The following is a 15,024-nucleotide window of genomic DNA, read 5'->3' as shown; positions in this document are numbered from 1 at the left end:
ACAAGCCGGCTAGACTCGAGCTACTGTTATCTTTAATGTCCACTCCATAAGTTGCTGCAAGAGAATGGTAATGTAATTATGTTTCAGGCCATGTCCGAATATCTGATCTAGGACTTGCAGTTGAATTAAGAGATAATGAACCTATAAAAGGATGTGTCGGGCCTGACTTCTTGACCTTGACAATTTAGCATTTTCTTCTAGAAATGACTGCTCAGTTAACAAATACTTGGTCTACATATTGTGCTTTAAAAATACAGAATGAGGGTAGCATCTTAAGTTATATCATTTGTCATCAACAAATGGATGATAATTATGTTCCAGTTATATTTAGCGATTAAGCAAATGTAAAAGATAGATGTACTAGAAGTTTTTTCGAGAATCTTACGAAGATTTTGTGGCTTGGAATTTTCAGTGCTAAAAAATGGCATTTGTCTTTTGGCCTTTAGATTTTTCCCTTTAAAGTTTATAAAGGCAAATCTCATTTGGTAGTGGAAAAATTATATCAAAAAATAGCTTTAATGCAAACTTTTCTCCGAAAAATATCTTTCAAAATTATATTTTCAATTAAATCTTTTAAAATGAGAACTGTCCTTTTGTTCACGCAGCTATCAGCTTTTTTTGAATGAATAATCAAAGAAAGATTATATTAAACTAATTATAATTTCAGAAAACTTCATTTTTCTTGCTTTCTTTCTGTTCCTATACTTCTGCTACAAATTAAAAAACATGCCTTAACCTTCACGTGTTCTACGTAAAATATTATAGTAATGGTTTCTGCAAACTGAATTCAAGGTCAAGTAAGAAGAAGAAAAATTAAATTAAATAAATAATTCGAAATAATGCGCTATTCGATTATTTAAATTCAGCAAATCTTATAAAGTAATGGGAAAAAGTCTTGAGCACTAAACGACAATCTCTGATCAGTTTTTTTTTTTAATTCAAATTCAAAATATTAATTTTTGCAAACAAATTAGTATACCAAGAAATAATATGAAGAGTTATTTGTTCAGTTCATTTTCTGCTAAACTTGTAATCATTAATCTCTTATGTTGACATTTATATCGTTTGAGGAGATTCTTCACAAAAGATCTGTCTTCTGCTTAAATTCAAGAAATCTCAAATGTGACATTTTCGGATCCTTACGAACACTTTCGCTTCAGTAAAGAACATTTTCTATTATATCTGAACGATTTAACAAATAGATTTGCAATTGAAAAAAAAGAAAAAAAGAATAAATGAAAATGAAGTGTTAGAAGGAGGAATTCCGACGTCTGAATGGTTCACATCACGGAGTACAAAAACGAACGATAACCATCTTTTCGAAGTGTGCTTTATATGTAATGAACAAACTCTATGTCATTTTCAGTTTGACATATCGTTGACAAGAATTCCGGCAACACATGATTTATTATCAATTACAGTGACAATGAGATTAGGTGGTAAATATTGCGCCAAATACATCAATGAAAGTTTTTTTTTTCCAATTTTATACATTTACTGATTGCACTGTTGATTTACATGAAACTTTTCTGCTTAAAAAGGAAAATTTCAATTGGCTTAAGTTATCGTAGGACACAAACGATAATATGTAAATTTATTTTTGTTCTAAACCATTTACTACACATTCTGTAAATTATCGGAAATGCATAGTTATATTGAAATGCAATGAAATTTTAAAAGACATCGAAATAGATTTGTCTTTTCATAACCGTTGAGATATGATTTACTTATCGATGTTTTTAAACACTTTTCATTAATTAATCACATACTATTTTATGCGTTTTTATAATTAAATTGTTAATGAAAACTGTTCTTCAACGGATTTATGAATTAAAGGATTTACGGAGTTGATTTTAATAATTTTAACTTCATTGTTTCACAAGGAATAATTTAGTATCAATAACTTGGAGTGAAATTTTTGTAATCCTAATACGACTATATAATGAATATCATAAAGTATAAGAATCCTAAATACCGTCAAATTATTCTGTTTATTTCCATAGTTTGTTGAATAAATGCCTGGAATGTAATAGTTTGACTTTTGTTTCATCAATATCATTGTCATCACCAACATCATTGTCATCATCATCATCATCCATCTAAAATAACAAGCAGATGGAATGCTTGCGACGAAACTCGATCCATTTCCTGGCATCTCCTCCTCAACAACCACTTATGGAATGGAATTGATTCCGGAGTTTAACGGGTTAAATAACATTTACATTGGTTGTTTTTATGCCCGGTTCGATTCAGTAACAATAGCAGAAGTAAAATGCTTTTCCGGCATACTGTTGTTCCGAGAAACTAAAAATAACCAATGGAACCGAAAGTTATAATGAACAAAAATAGCTTCATATTAGAGTACCGAAAAAACTTATAAATTTCCTTTCTTTCCAAATGTTATAGTCATTATCAACAATTATATCTAATTTTTTTTTTTTCATTTTTAAAAGAGTAATTTATAACTACGCAAATTTTATTCGCCTTCTTTCATACATCAATGAAACATTTTGTAAAAGTTTTGAGAAAGATCCGTCTTTAGTCTTATGGATGAATCAATTATTCAATGTTGAAGTTGCAATGAAAATTGGAAACTTTTTAATTTAAAAAAAAAATCGCTTAGGACGAGCAAGTAATTATCAATTTCCAGTTGACGAGAATTTCATTTCAATTTCAAATTATTTCAGATTATGGATAATCTACTGTTGTCAAAACTAAGTAAGAGTTCCATTTTGAGCAAGAGTTCCTTTCAAAAGTACGCCTAACCGAAATAACGAGATTTAATGGACAGGTTGACAAGCTCAAAGACCAGATAGATCGAAATTTTATTATATTATATAATGTATAATCAAGCATGTTCTGATGGTCAAAATTAAAAATTTTTTAATCTAAAAAGAAATTTTAATACGTCATATAATATTTAATATACTATATAATAATTTAAAAAAGAAATTAATATATTATCAGGCATGTTCTGATGGCTAAAATTGAAAATTTTTTAATTTGAAAAAAAAATTGCTTAGAATGAACAAATAAATTATCAATTTCCAGTTGAAGAAGATTTCATTTCAGTTTTAAATTATTTGAGTGAAATTAAAAAGTACTACCCTTAGGAGAGAAAGAGAGAAAGAGAAACAACAAGTCGAATATAAAATATTTGATCGCATAAATGGTCAATGATTCCCATTATCTATTTTACTTCTCAACATTTCAGGCTCTTAAATCTCTAATATTTTAATAAAAATTAAAGAATGGATGGAATTTTCACATAATATCCAACTACTTATAACTTTACACTCTATTTTGATCTTATCTTTACATTTTCCGAAATTGATTTTCTTTTCTGATTTGAAATTGAAATTTTTATCACAAACAGAATATAAAGAAGCAACGTTATCTTTTAATTTTGCCCATTTTTCTGAATTTAATGTATAATTTTGCTCTAGGAATACATACATAAACCTTTTCCTACTTACTTTTTAGCTCTATCATTTCCATTTTAAACTGAAAAGTATATAACATTCTTTAAAGGCAATATTTTCACTTTTCTACTCATAAAATTTCGATCTTTTTAAATCCATGAGCTTCTCAACCTGTTTATCAAATCTCGTCATTTCAGTTAGGCATAATTTCGAAAGTGGAACCCTTACTCAATTTTGACAACAGTAAACTAACCACCTTTTTTTTCTGTCCAATTTTTTTTTAATTTTAGGCAAAAGGAACGAAATTTATACTTAGTTCAACTTGGCCATCAGAAGATGCTTGATAATGTATTATTGATTGAATTCCGTAACCATATATCTAAGACATCGTTTAAATTGTGCTATTTGTTGTGACTATCTTGGATGATATCAAGGAAGCTATAATTATCATAGAAATCATTTTTGTAAAGATAAGAAAGGAAATTGTCTGATAGTATAAGAAGCATTCGAAATATTTCAAACATCAAAACTATCTCCTTACTTCACTTTTTTTTGTTCTTTCTGGTTGACAGGAATTAGCTCTACATCCGGTACATATTCCTGATTTAATTTTTTCACCTATTCAGAACAGAACAATTCCTTACCTGTAGTACTTTCTGCATTCTATGATTTGAAAGAATTTAAAATTACCCTAATTACATTACAACACATAATTTTTAATTAATTCATTTCATATTTTGAACTTAGATTAAAAAGTAACAGTCTGAGCATAATAGCATCTTGTCAGAATATGTAAATCATCATCTTTTAAAATCAGTTGAAACTTTCTCGATCTTTCGGTAGAAGTGATCTGAAATCGAATCATGTTCGATATGTGTTCTTTTTTTTTTTTTTCATAGATAAGGTTGTAGAAGCGGAAATGGAAAGTGTGTAAAACTATTTTTTTATTTTTTTAAATGTTGTCTTGAAAAGCTAAACATGTTCATCGCCAAGGAAAATGGGAAAAGAGTAAAGAATTAAATTACTAGGAATTTTTTTTTTCCAGCAGTATCGCATAAGAGGATGTAAGTTTTTATTCTGATCAGGCTGAATTTTTCAAGTGGCCAAATTCGGGACGATTGAATCTTCATCAAAGGATGAATAAGTTGTTAGCTATATGTGAATGTTATTCTAATCTTCTGTGTCAATCTTTAGTCTCAATTTAGAAAAATTACCCTAAATTTTTATCTAAATAATTTAAACGTCTTGTCTAAAACAAAAAAAAAAAAAAACAAAGAATTAACTATGAAAAACTTGCAATGGATTGATTTCGATGGAAGTGAACTTATCGATTTTTTGATTTAAATGTTTACAATCTATATAATTCCAAAATGATCGTGGACAAATGAATGAAGCATGATGACATTCTTGATTAGTCGATGTGTCACCAATGCCTTCTCTTGCTCTTCTTTTTATTTAAATATTTTTTAATTTCACTTCTTCATTGATTCGTTTTATTCCCTTATTCTGAAATATTCAATAGACTATCATGAAGAAGGATCATCACGCCTCCCTCTATCACAATGTCACGCAAGCTAAGCAGGCGATATTATCCAAACTTCCCATCTCAAACGGTTAACTCGTTATCATTTACTGCCACTTTACTGATACTTTACTTTACTGAATTTGCTGCCACTGATATGCCATTTTATTTACTGCTTTCTGAACTTTTTTGTTTACTAACTCACTATCATAAGTAATCTATTTTTCATGATAGTTAGTGATACTTTTACAGTAAGTATTAGATATCTTAAAGTTTGCTCCAAACTAAATTGTACATTGATGCATTTTAAGCAATCGTAGGCAATTTTATTAAATCTAATAAACTTTTCGCATCATTTTGTCTCAGATAAAGTTTATTTCCCTCTTTCCAACTTCCTCTTCTTATTTGTATGTAAATTTGAAACGGAATTGGTTAAGATAGTAATGTAAAATTAGGAAAGAACAAATTAAAAGAGGGTTGAAATACGATAGATGAGAAGAATAAAAAAAAGGAAGACATTTCCAATTATTTATGCAATAATAATGCCTTATTAGTAATTCTATAGGGTAGATAAAGTTATTTTCATGACCTGTCACTTTTGTATGACCTGTCACTTTATATGCAAGTTTTTTGTATTTCGCAGATTTCTTTCAAACTTCCAACTTTTAATTCGTCTCTTCGACATAACTTACCTATCAAACTTAGTTTAACTTTGTTGCTTTCGCGGAAGTAAAAAAACATAAGACAACAAGTCACACCTATTTTTCGAATTATATAGTTTCAAATAAAGAAAAGAAAATTTGAATTGAAATATTTTTAGTTGTTATGTCTTCAAGAGATGAAAAAAAAAAGATTCTAAGAATTTGATAACGTTTTTCGAATTATTTAAAGTTTTTTTCATCTTTTCGAAACTTACGATTTTTTTAAATGTAAAAATCAAATTACAACAACTTCAAATACACTAGCATGACAAACAGTAGCAGAACAATTGATAACATCGTTTTATATCTATCACGCAGTACTTATCACTTTCCAATTTAGGACATCTAAAAAGTTTAAAAATTTGATTTCAAGAAATGATACACGTATTATCATCATAAACAATAGACTAGTTAGTTGTCATTTCTAATGCAATGAATTGTATTCGCCGAATATCCTGCTAAATTAATGGCAAAAGTAAGAGATACTAAAATAACAAGTGGAGATAAATTTCAAGCTATGAAATTAGGAACTTTTAAGTGAAATATTAAGTGGGAAGAAAAAGTTTCAAATCATAGAGTTAGAAACTTTCAACTTTCCAAAGTATTACTTATCTTACAATGTCTTTACTTAGTGATAAATAAACTGATGGATTGAACTGCTTATAACAACAATACATTTTATTCGTATATCTTCCAAACAAATATATCCATACGTAACTGCTTGAATCATTTATGACTTAAAAAAAAATAAACTGAAAGAAAGGAATTTGAATGATAAATTTCATTCTTTCATTTCTCTTTTTATTGTTTCCATTCCAACATATCATTACTATATATATATTTTTCCTTTTTTAGAAATAAAACGACAATAGCGCTTCCATAAACTTTCTCCATTTGTACAATAAATTGATCTGGAAATATTTATCATTTTCCTAAATAATCATTTTAAAAAAAAAAACGAAATTACTGATTGAGACTAACAATATCATCATAAATAATGAAATAAATTAAACTTCAAGATTCCCAGTCATATTGCATGCTTTATTGATTAACGAGAAATTTTGTCACCAAAAATCTGTCAAGCTCTCGGGAGAATGTCGCAAATAAAGAGGAAGAAGTTTTAAGCAGTTACTATTGATACGAAATTTGGAATGATCTAAGTTGAGATGTCGTAATCGAAGATATTTTCAAGTAAATCATTTAGTATCATCAAATGATTCCATTTCATCCTTTCTTTACTATCTGTGCAAAGAATTAAAAGTACTGATAAAATTAAACTTCCTATTATTGGCATTCACCAACTGTTCCGGAATATTTATTCCGTTTTGCATAAATGTTTAATTGAATTTTTTGAGGAAAAAAAAAAAAGGATGAGTGGGTTAGTTTTGAGAGTAGAAGAGAATAGTGGTTAATTGAAGCATTCCAATGCTAACATACATTTCGAAAAAATTTCCTTCTCTAAAGAAAGTCGGAAATTTCAATCGTGAGAACAATAGAGTAAAGGCTTCTTTGCTTAACATCCGTTCAATTCAATTATATACACCCATAGACAGACAAACAGACAGACAGACAGACGGACACATACTAATGATATCATAATAAATAATGAAATGAATTACAGACACACAGGCACATACATTGGATAAATAAGAGGAAATTTAGTAGGCCTATTTTGAATTGCTTAGGCTTATTTGCCATCAGGCTCAATCGTAATCCCAAAAAACAAACAATACAAACTTCTCTCATTTTGTTAGAAAGTTAAGACAACTGAGTGGTCTCGACGAATAGTGGAAATTTCAGCTAAGGTAATACAATTTTCTACCAATAGATCAGTTTAATTAGCAGAGATAAAGTGGATAGTTTATTATATGACAAAGTTGAATATTTGACGCTTCTGCGTTAATATCGCTCAGACCGTTACAGAAGCTTTCGAATAACTCTGATAAGACTAGTTTTATCAATTTATTTTTTTCTGTCGAATATTCCTGTCCAACTTACTTGTGGATAAACCAACAAATCATGTATAAATTGGGTTAAAAGAGATATTGCAACTTCAAAAATGCCCACTTCATCATTTTCAACAACCACAAGAACTATCTTCTCTTCAGAACAGAAATATGAATTGTACTGATGTAGCTAGGTAATTATACTGTATACATATACATATATATGAAATAATGATTATCTATTTTGGAAAATCCAATATTTGAACTTGAAAATCATCCATATCCCTTCAGGAATTTAATCTAATCAATTATGAGTTATGGCTAATTTCTTATAGATTTTGTCATTTTACCCACAAACTGTTGCAACAGATTGAAATAAAAGTTAATTAAAAAAGAATTAGATCGATTTGGCCATTCCGCTTTGTTGCAAAATCTCAACTGTCTTTCACATTCATTCTTTAGAGTTGCAGAATTTATGAGTTTTAGATAGAAGTGCTAATTTAAGAAATTTATAAGAAAAGCTAAAATTTTAACTATTTAAAGGGTATCATATCATGATGCTTTATTTCTTGTAGTATAAAAGGACATTGCGAAGAAATTGCAATGTCAAAGGGACGATAATTAGTAATTTGTCTAATACATGCGATATACCAAATATTAAATTGAAAAGATCATTTCAAAATCAATTTCTAATATTTGGATTATTTTATGCATATCAGTCATATGAGCAAAAATTATTTTATGTTGCTCTAATTAAGGTTATAAATCATAAGCACTTACTAAATGACATTTGAAGGTTGGATAGAGAACTTGTGATACATGAAGTTTTAATCAATCCACTTAAGTTGCAATATAAGATGAATTGAAGGAAAGAAAAAAGATGAGAGAGAGAGAGAAAGAGAGAGAGAGAAAGAGAATATCTCTGCTAAGTAAATTTCATGCTTTTGTTCACCCCTTCACCAATATACCGTTCAAAGTACATCAGTTAAGGATAAGTTATTTTCACTCTGTAATCACCTTCATTTTAACGCTGTCACTTCAACTTTCCTTTCCGTTTTCCGGTCCGTTTTCCTTTTTTGACAGCTCTTATAACCAAAGATAATATAGTCCTTCACTTCCTTTCTCATTCACTAATCATATATTCTTATATTACCATTCATCTTATTTCGTATTATTTATTTCATTCAATCATCAAATCTTTCACTTCTTGTATTTACATCTTAGCCTAAAATTTCATTTTATATTAAAATTACTCATTTAAGTTCCACTTTTTATTGTATAAAAACAATATTTTAACTGAAATATGAAATTCATCAAGGCGAAGAAGTGGATGGAATATTATCTCTCTGTTCCACTTCATTTCTCTTTGTTTACCCTTCTGGAGTTTTCGATTGATTTAATATCAACTTATAAAATTTGGTTTATCACATTCAGAACTATTCAAATCTTGCTATACTGGATTGTGTGACACTATGCAGTTAATTTTAGATGAAGTTATCGGAGAAAGCTGAATTTTGAAATTGATATTTTTGAATTTATCACAATGTTCAGGAAATCAAATTTATGGAATCAAATTGACTAGAATAGCATCTTGCATGATTATTTTTAAACTGGAACTTTCTTTTTAGAAATAATTTCATCTCATCCTGCTACAGTAGCATTGTAATTTGATAAAGTGAAGAGAAGAGTGATGGTTTCAAATCCAACCAAATCATATCAAACTCTGGTAATGATATCATTAAAGTCTTTCAGTACCAAAGCAATTTCAGTAGAAAATAGCTATCCGAATGAATTTGAGCTCAATTTTATTGTTTCACATCAATAGCAACAATAACAACAATTATTTGATAAAATGACGAAAAATGTTACAAAACGATTTTTAGTGAATGAAATTTTTGTTTACAATGGATTAATTTTCATTCTTTCTCATCGATTCATTCACAATTTTTTCTTCTTTCGTAAAATTGTTTACATGTTTTTTTATCTTTGTTGCTTCAAATGTAAACATTTTTATCAATTATTTGTCAATCAACATTTTCATCAGTTATTTCAATTATTTTCTTTTTATCAGTTTATCAATTACTTATCAATTATTCAATTATTTGTTCATCTGTCAATTTTACCGTCTTTGTTAATAGATAATATAGCACATGTTGCCAGATGTTCAGTACGGTTGACCGGATTCTATTAGGAAAACTGAAAAAGATGAACATTTCGGTTGATTCAATTTCATTCAATTTTATCCATTTGAGGACAACTACTCAAGTTTATTTCAACTAACTAGCAGCTTTAAACTGAATGCTAAATAAGATTTGTAATACATCCTTCTTTCGTCCTTCTTTTTCTTTTGAGAACTAAGAGATACAAGTAGGAATTACTTTTGAAATTTCAATACTACCTGATTATTACTTATCTCACCAAGTCTCAATTTTGATAATTTTTTTTATTATTACCATCTTATCTTTGATTCTGATGATTTATGCATTTACAATGGAAAGGGAAAATTCAAAGATACACTCAATAAATTCTTTTTTTTTTACTAACGATGTTGTTTTTGACTAACAATGATTTATGATGTGATTTTTGTTTTTTCATAAGTCCGCAAATGGGACAGTTATCATCATTAGCAGAATCATTCTTGGACTTGTCATCAACCTTACCAAATATCGTCAAATTTAAAAAATGTGCAAAAAAGAATTAAAACATCTGTATCAGACATTGATCTTTTCTTTTTTATTAATAATAATCATTAACAATTTTTAAGATGTCCACCTAATTGATACATTTTGAAATTTAGAAAGAACAAAAAAAACAAGCCATTGAAGTTTTTCTTTCTGAACGATAAAGTTTTGATGCAAAAAATATGCATCACAAAAGACGGCCACATCCTCATTCTTTCATTTCCATATTATTTAGATGAATTAGATAGAAAGTGCTGAATTGAAATCATTGATTTGTATAAAGATAACATAATTAAGGCAATCAATAATGAGTAACAGTTAAATTATAAATCTGCTCGCATCATTAATATTAATATCGATGTATATTTGCAATTGCTACTTAAAATATGCTCAAAAATTTAAAAAAATAAAAAAAAACATTATTCAATTTAGACACACTGCATTCCATCGATGTGAACTGTCATCAAAAGAAATTATCGATGAGCGATGAACGGTGGCGCATGCGAGATTGGTTCGGTACCATTTCAAAATGCCACCTGGTTATTTGCGACATTGTCTCATTTTCATGTCACATATGGCTTCATACATCCTTATATTGCTGTTATACTTTGTTTCGCAGGTCAGTTTTTGTAACTTTAATTAAAATTTAAAAAAACCGAATAAAAAATGATGACAATTTATTAAAGCTTTTGAAAAATATCTGATCAATTGGAAAATTCTGTAGCTAAAAGTTTTTGACCAGAAATTAAGCATGACGAAATAAATCAAAATTATAATAGATCATAATTATAATTAAAGAAACAAATTAAATTATATTAGATTAAAGAAATAGATCAAAATTGAATCTTATTTTCGTTTAAAAATGAATAAACTAATTTCTGAACGTTAGGTCAACTGTCTATCCACTTATTTTGAATAGAAGCGAATTGATTTTAGATGAAATGATGATTTATTGGTACTACAAGAATAGATAAGTTAAGAGTTGGAGCACTAATTAACTGATCGAAGTTATTACATTCATATAATTCACTGTGATTCGAAAAGAATAAGTAATTGATTGGACAACATTTTGAACAAATTTTCAATTTTCAATTTATTAAACATTGATTAATACATTTCAAAGGAAAGCCATTGCATTGATAAAACTTGACAAATTTCTCATAAAAGTTATCACTTCTTGCAAAAATTATCATTTCTGTTGAAAAAAAGAAACTTTTGATCTCTTATTGACTTTTCTAATCTTTCAAATAAATCATTTTTTTCAGTATCTTTAACTGCCTTCATCACATATTTAATCGAAAATAATTTGTCAATCTCATCAGTTACAATTAGTTAATGTATATAAAGTTAAAGATATTGAAAATTTTCTATTTATTAAACTGATTAACACATTCCAAATCACATTGATAAAACGACGATTGACAAATTTCTTACAAAAATTATCACTTCCTCTATAAAGATGCAATTACAGGAGATTTGCTAAGGATGAAATATAGAATACATACTTTAGGCACAATATTGAACGTGATGACAATCGCAGTATTAACCCGTCCCTCAATGATTTCACCGGTAAATGTACTGCTCTGTTCGGTAGCAGTTTGTGATGTACTTGTTATGGCATCATATCTGGTCTTCGTTACGCATTTCTTGATTAATGCAGCTAATCGTTGTTTGCATACTGATTATAATTATCCGTGGACAATCTTTACTCTAATTCATGCCCATGCATCTGTCATTCTACATTCTACAAGTATATGGCTTACTGTTAGTATTATATTCGTTTTCTTTAAATTTCATTTTAATTAAAATTAGAAATGATATGAAATGACTTGGGCATGACTCTTTTTTGATTTACACGAACGGAAGATAAGGATTAGCTGATAAGATTATAAGATTGAGATTTATTTTTTCCTTTTACAGTAATTATTTTTTAAAAATGAAGTATTAAATTTTGATAAATTGATTTTTTTCCGATAAATTAGTAAATGAGGAAATTGAAGTGATATTTATAAGGACTTGGAATAGAACAAATACTAGAAATACAATCGAAATATGTAATGAGAATGAATTTGAGTTTATAAGCTCAGATTTAGCAGAATTGTTCGTTTTTTTTTCCCGGTATTTCTTTCCATAAGCAGATTTTATCCTTTTACAAAAGATAAATTTCATCTTTGAATCAAATGTTTCTTTATAATATCAAAAATGTTTGAGGTATTGCTGGCTCAAATACGTGTCTTAACAATTCGTCGCTCCACATTCCATCCGTCAACTACTGTTACAATACGTTTTACTGTTTTGCTCAGTCTAGCCACATGTTTCATCATGTCCTTATTCAATCTTCCCAATTTTTTAACTTTCAAGGTATGTTCATTCAAGATTTTTTCCCGTACCTTTTCATAACCTTTTAAATAATTGTTTAATGCTCAAGCTATCTTACAACCTTTAATGTTTCCATGAAAATATATCCTTGTTTTCGCTGGGAAATTTTATTAAGTCAATGATTAAAGATTGTAAAGACATCACCAGAGCTATTTCTTCCATGCTTAATCAAATATTCCGAGAATTCATCATCATACAGCAAAATTGACGATGATTACTCTGAGCAGAATCCGGATTACTCACAGCATGATGATGAGTATCCGGTTTACATGCTTGTCGCATCACAAGGCAATTGTGTTAAACTAAAGGTACTTCTGCATGATTATACTTATCAGTTATCCTATCAACGAACTCTGAAATTTTATTACCATAAATATTTACAGTAATGGAAAAATAAGGGAGGAATAGGGAATTTTTGTTATAATTTATAATGACGATTAAAATGAGTCCAATTTTCAGTTGTTCAGAAAGTTTCTCATCAATTTTCTCATCAGATTGAGATTCATTGATTTCATTACTTCAGTTTTCACTCCTTAAATAACTGAGAAACTACAATGAAATTCCAAAACTAGAAATTTACGAACAAAATATGTTTCTTTTTTTTAAAAAAAATAATGATTACACTACGAAGTAAAAGGGTAAAAACGTCGTCAATTACTTGTGAAATTAGTTCATGAATATTAATTAGGAATTGAAAAGTGTAACACTATTAATGGCCAGTTAAAAGCATTGGAAAAAAAACTTGTCTGTTCATATAAGGTATTTTGACATTTTTTTAAAATGATACCAAAATGATACTTAAAATGAAAACAAAGAAGTTGAGACTCAATTAATCCTTAATAAGTTTTTTCAGTTAGTAAATTATTAAATATTGTATATCCGATTAAGTGAAATATTCATGTTATAGTTAGCATTTTGGTCAAATGGAATACTTTTCAAAGTAGTTCCATGCTTATTGCTAACTGTGTCAATCATTATACTGCTCAAAGTGATCGCCGACTTGTCACATCAAAGGCGAACTCTTGCACAGGTTGAGTTGATCTACGATTCGAAACTTTCTCTTCCTTTTTAACAGAAAATATCATATTTATAATGAGAAATGTAAAATAAAATTTCAAGGAATCTTATTAACTGGTAGGGAAATGATTCTTACATTTCAAATATTTCAATTTTCAACACTTAAACCTTTGGACGTCATCAGTAGTTCAACTTTTGCTGATTGTTATTTGCCTATACAAGCTAAATTGTTTTTCTGACTTGCAAGAAAGAAAGAAATCAATCACATAGTAATTGAGAATGTACTGAGATTTGATTAATTAGTAAATATGATGTAATGTGACTAACAAACAAAAGTTATTCCTCAACTAAGTTACAACATATTTAAAATTACATGTTAATTTTAACTCATTGAATCGAATGATTAGTAATGATGCAAGTGGAATAACACCGCCACTTTGTTCAAACTCAATTAGCTTGTGAATTCTTTTTTTGTCATGAAAAAGTTTTCGTTTAAATCAGCTAGAAGAAGAAAAGGAGTAAAACAGCTCTCTTCAATAAAAGGCCTTTTTTTTCGTTTCCTTATTCCTGCTCTTGATAGATTAGAAAGTGTAAGGGTGAAAACCTCCACTTGCTAAATGTTATCTCATCTTTTACTCTAATCGATAAGTAGTATACGTTTGAGAAATTAAATCGAAAAATATTAAAAGACGAAATCAGTTAAACAAATAAAAACGAGTAATAAAAAAAAGTTTTACAAATTGACAAAGATCAGAAATTTATTGAAATACATCAAAGTAAATACAACCCATCACATCCCTACTCATTATTATGTCAAATATGTGATGAATTTAACAAACCATTTAAAATCTTTTGGATAAACTTCATTGTTTCTTCAACTGATCGAACTTCGAGGTGTACTTGATCACAGGAATATCTTTCCCAACTAATAAAACTTTGTGAACACTCGATCATCCATAAAGATAAAATATCTATCATAGAATAAAGAAAAGCGACATCATATCAGTGTCATTCAAGCATGGGAAGTCTCCATAAGCTGCAAATGTATTGAATCTATTTCTTTTCAAGCTAATTAACATTTGTTAACAAAATGCAATTTGATAGTTGATGAAAAGAAAAGTGCCGAAAGATCATACAACACCGATGCTTGTCGCAGTTCTGTCAATATTTCTTATCACTGAGCTACCACAAGGTGTTATGAATGTATTGACGGGCATTTTCACTGGTGATACTTTTCATCAAAAAGTAAGTAATCTAGTTTTGATACAGTTTTTTTTTATTTTGAAATTGTGCATTAAAAGCAGAACAGAGATAAGAAAGATAAGGATTGATAAAGGATTGGAAAGATAAGAAAGA

At 28.4% G+C, this 15,024-nt stretch overlaps 1 protein-coding gene across 1 annotated transcript in view; it reads left to right on the top strand.

Moving 5' to 3' along the window:
* Window positions 1-10,699: 10,699 nt before the first annotated feature.
* The window catches only part of LOAG_16423 (hypothetical protein), a 6,189-nt gene continuing 1,864 nt past the window's right edge, over window positions 10,700-15,024 (top strand). The window contains exons 1-6 of the mRNA XM_020449076.1: window positions 10,700-10,891; window positions 11,783-12,036; window positions 12,484-12,633; window positions 12,780-12,959; window positions 13,559-13,681; window positions 14,773-14,913. Coding sequence (XP_020307447.1) covers window positions 10,759-10,891; window positions 11,783-12,036; window positions 12,484-12,633; window positions 12,780-12,959; window positions 13,559-13,681; window positions 14,773-14,913 — 981 coding nt within the window. The 5' untranslated portion in view covers window positions 10,700-10,758. The remainder of the gene's footprint in view (window positions 10,892-11,782; window positions 12,037-12,483; window positions 12,634-12,779; window positions 12,960-13,558; window positions 13,682-14,772; window positions 14,914-15,024) is intronic.

Source organism: Loa loa (assembly GCF_000183805.2).
Source record: "Loa loa unplaced genomic scaffold supercont3.3, whole genome shotgun sequence".
Classification (NCBI taxonomy): domain Eukaryota; kingdom Metazoa; phylum Nematoda; class Chromadorea; order Rhabditida; family Onchocercidae; genus Loa; species Loa loa.
The sequence above is the reverse complement of the archived record's forward strand: the minus strand, read 5'-3'. Positions and strand labels throughout refer to the sequence as shown.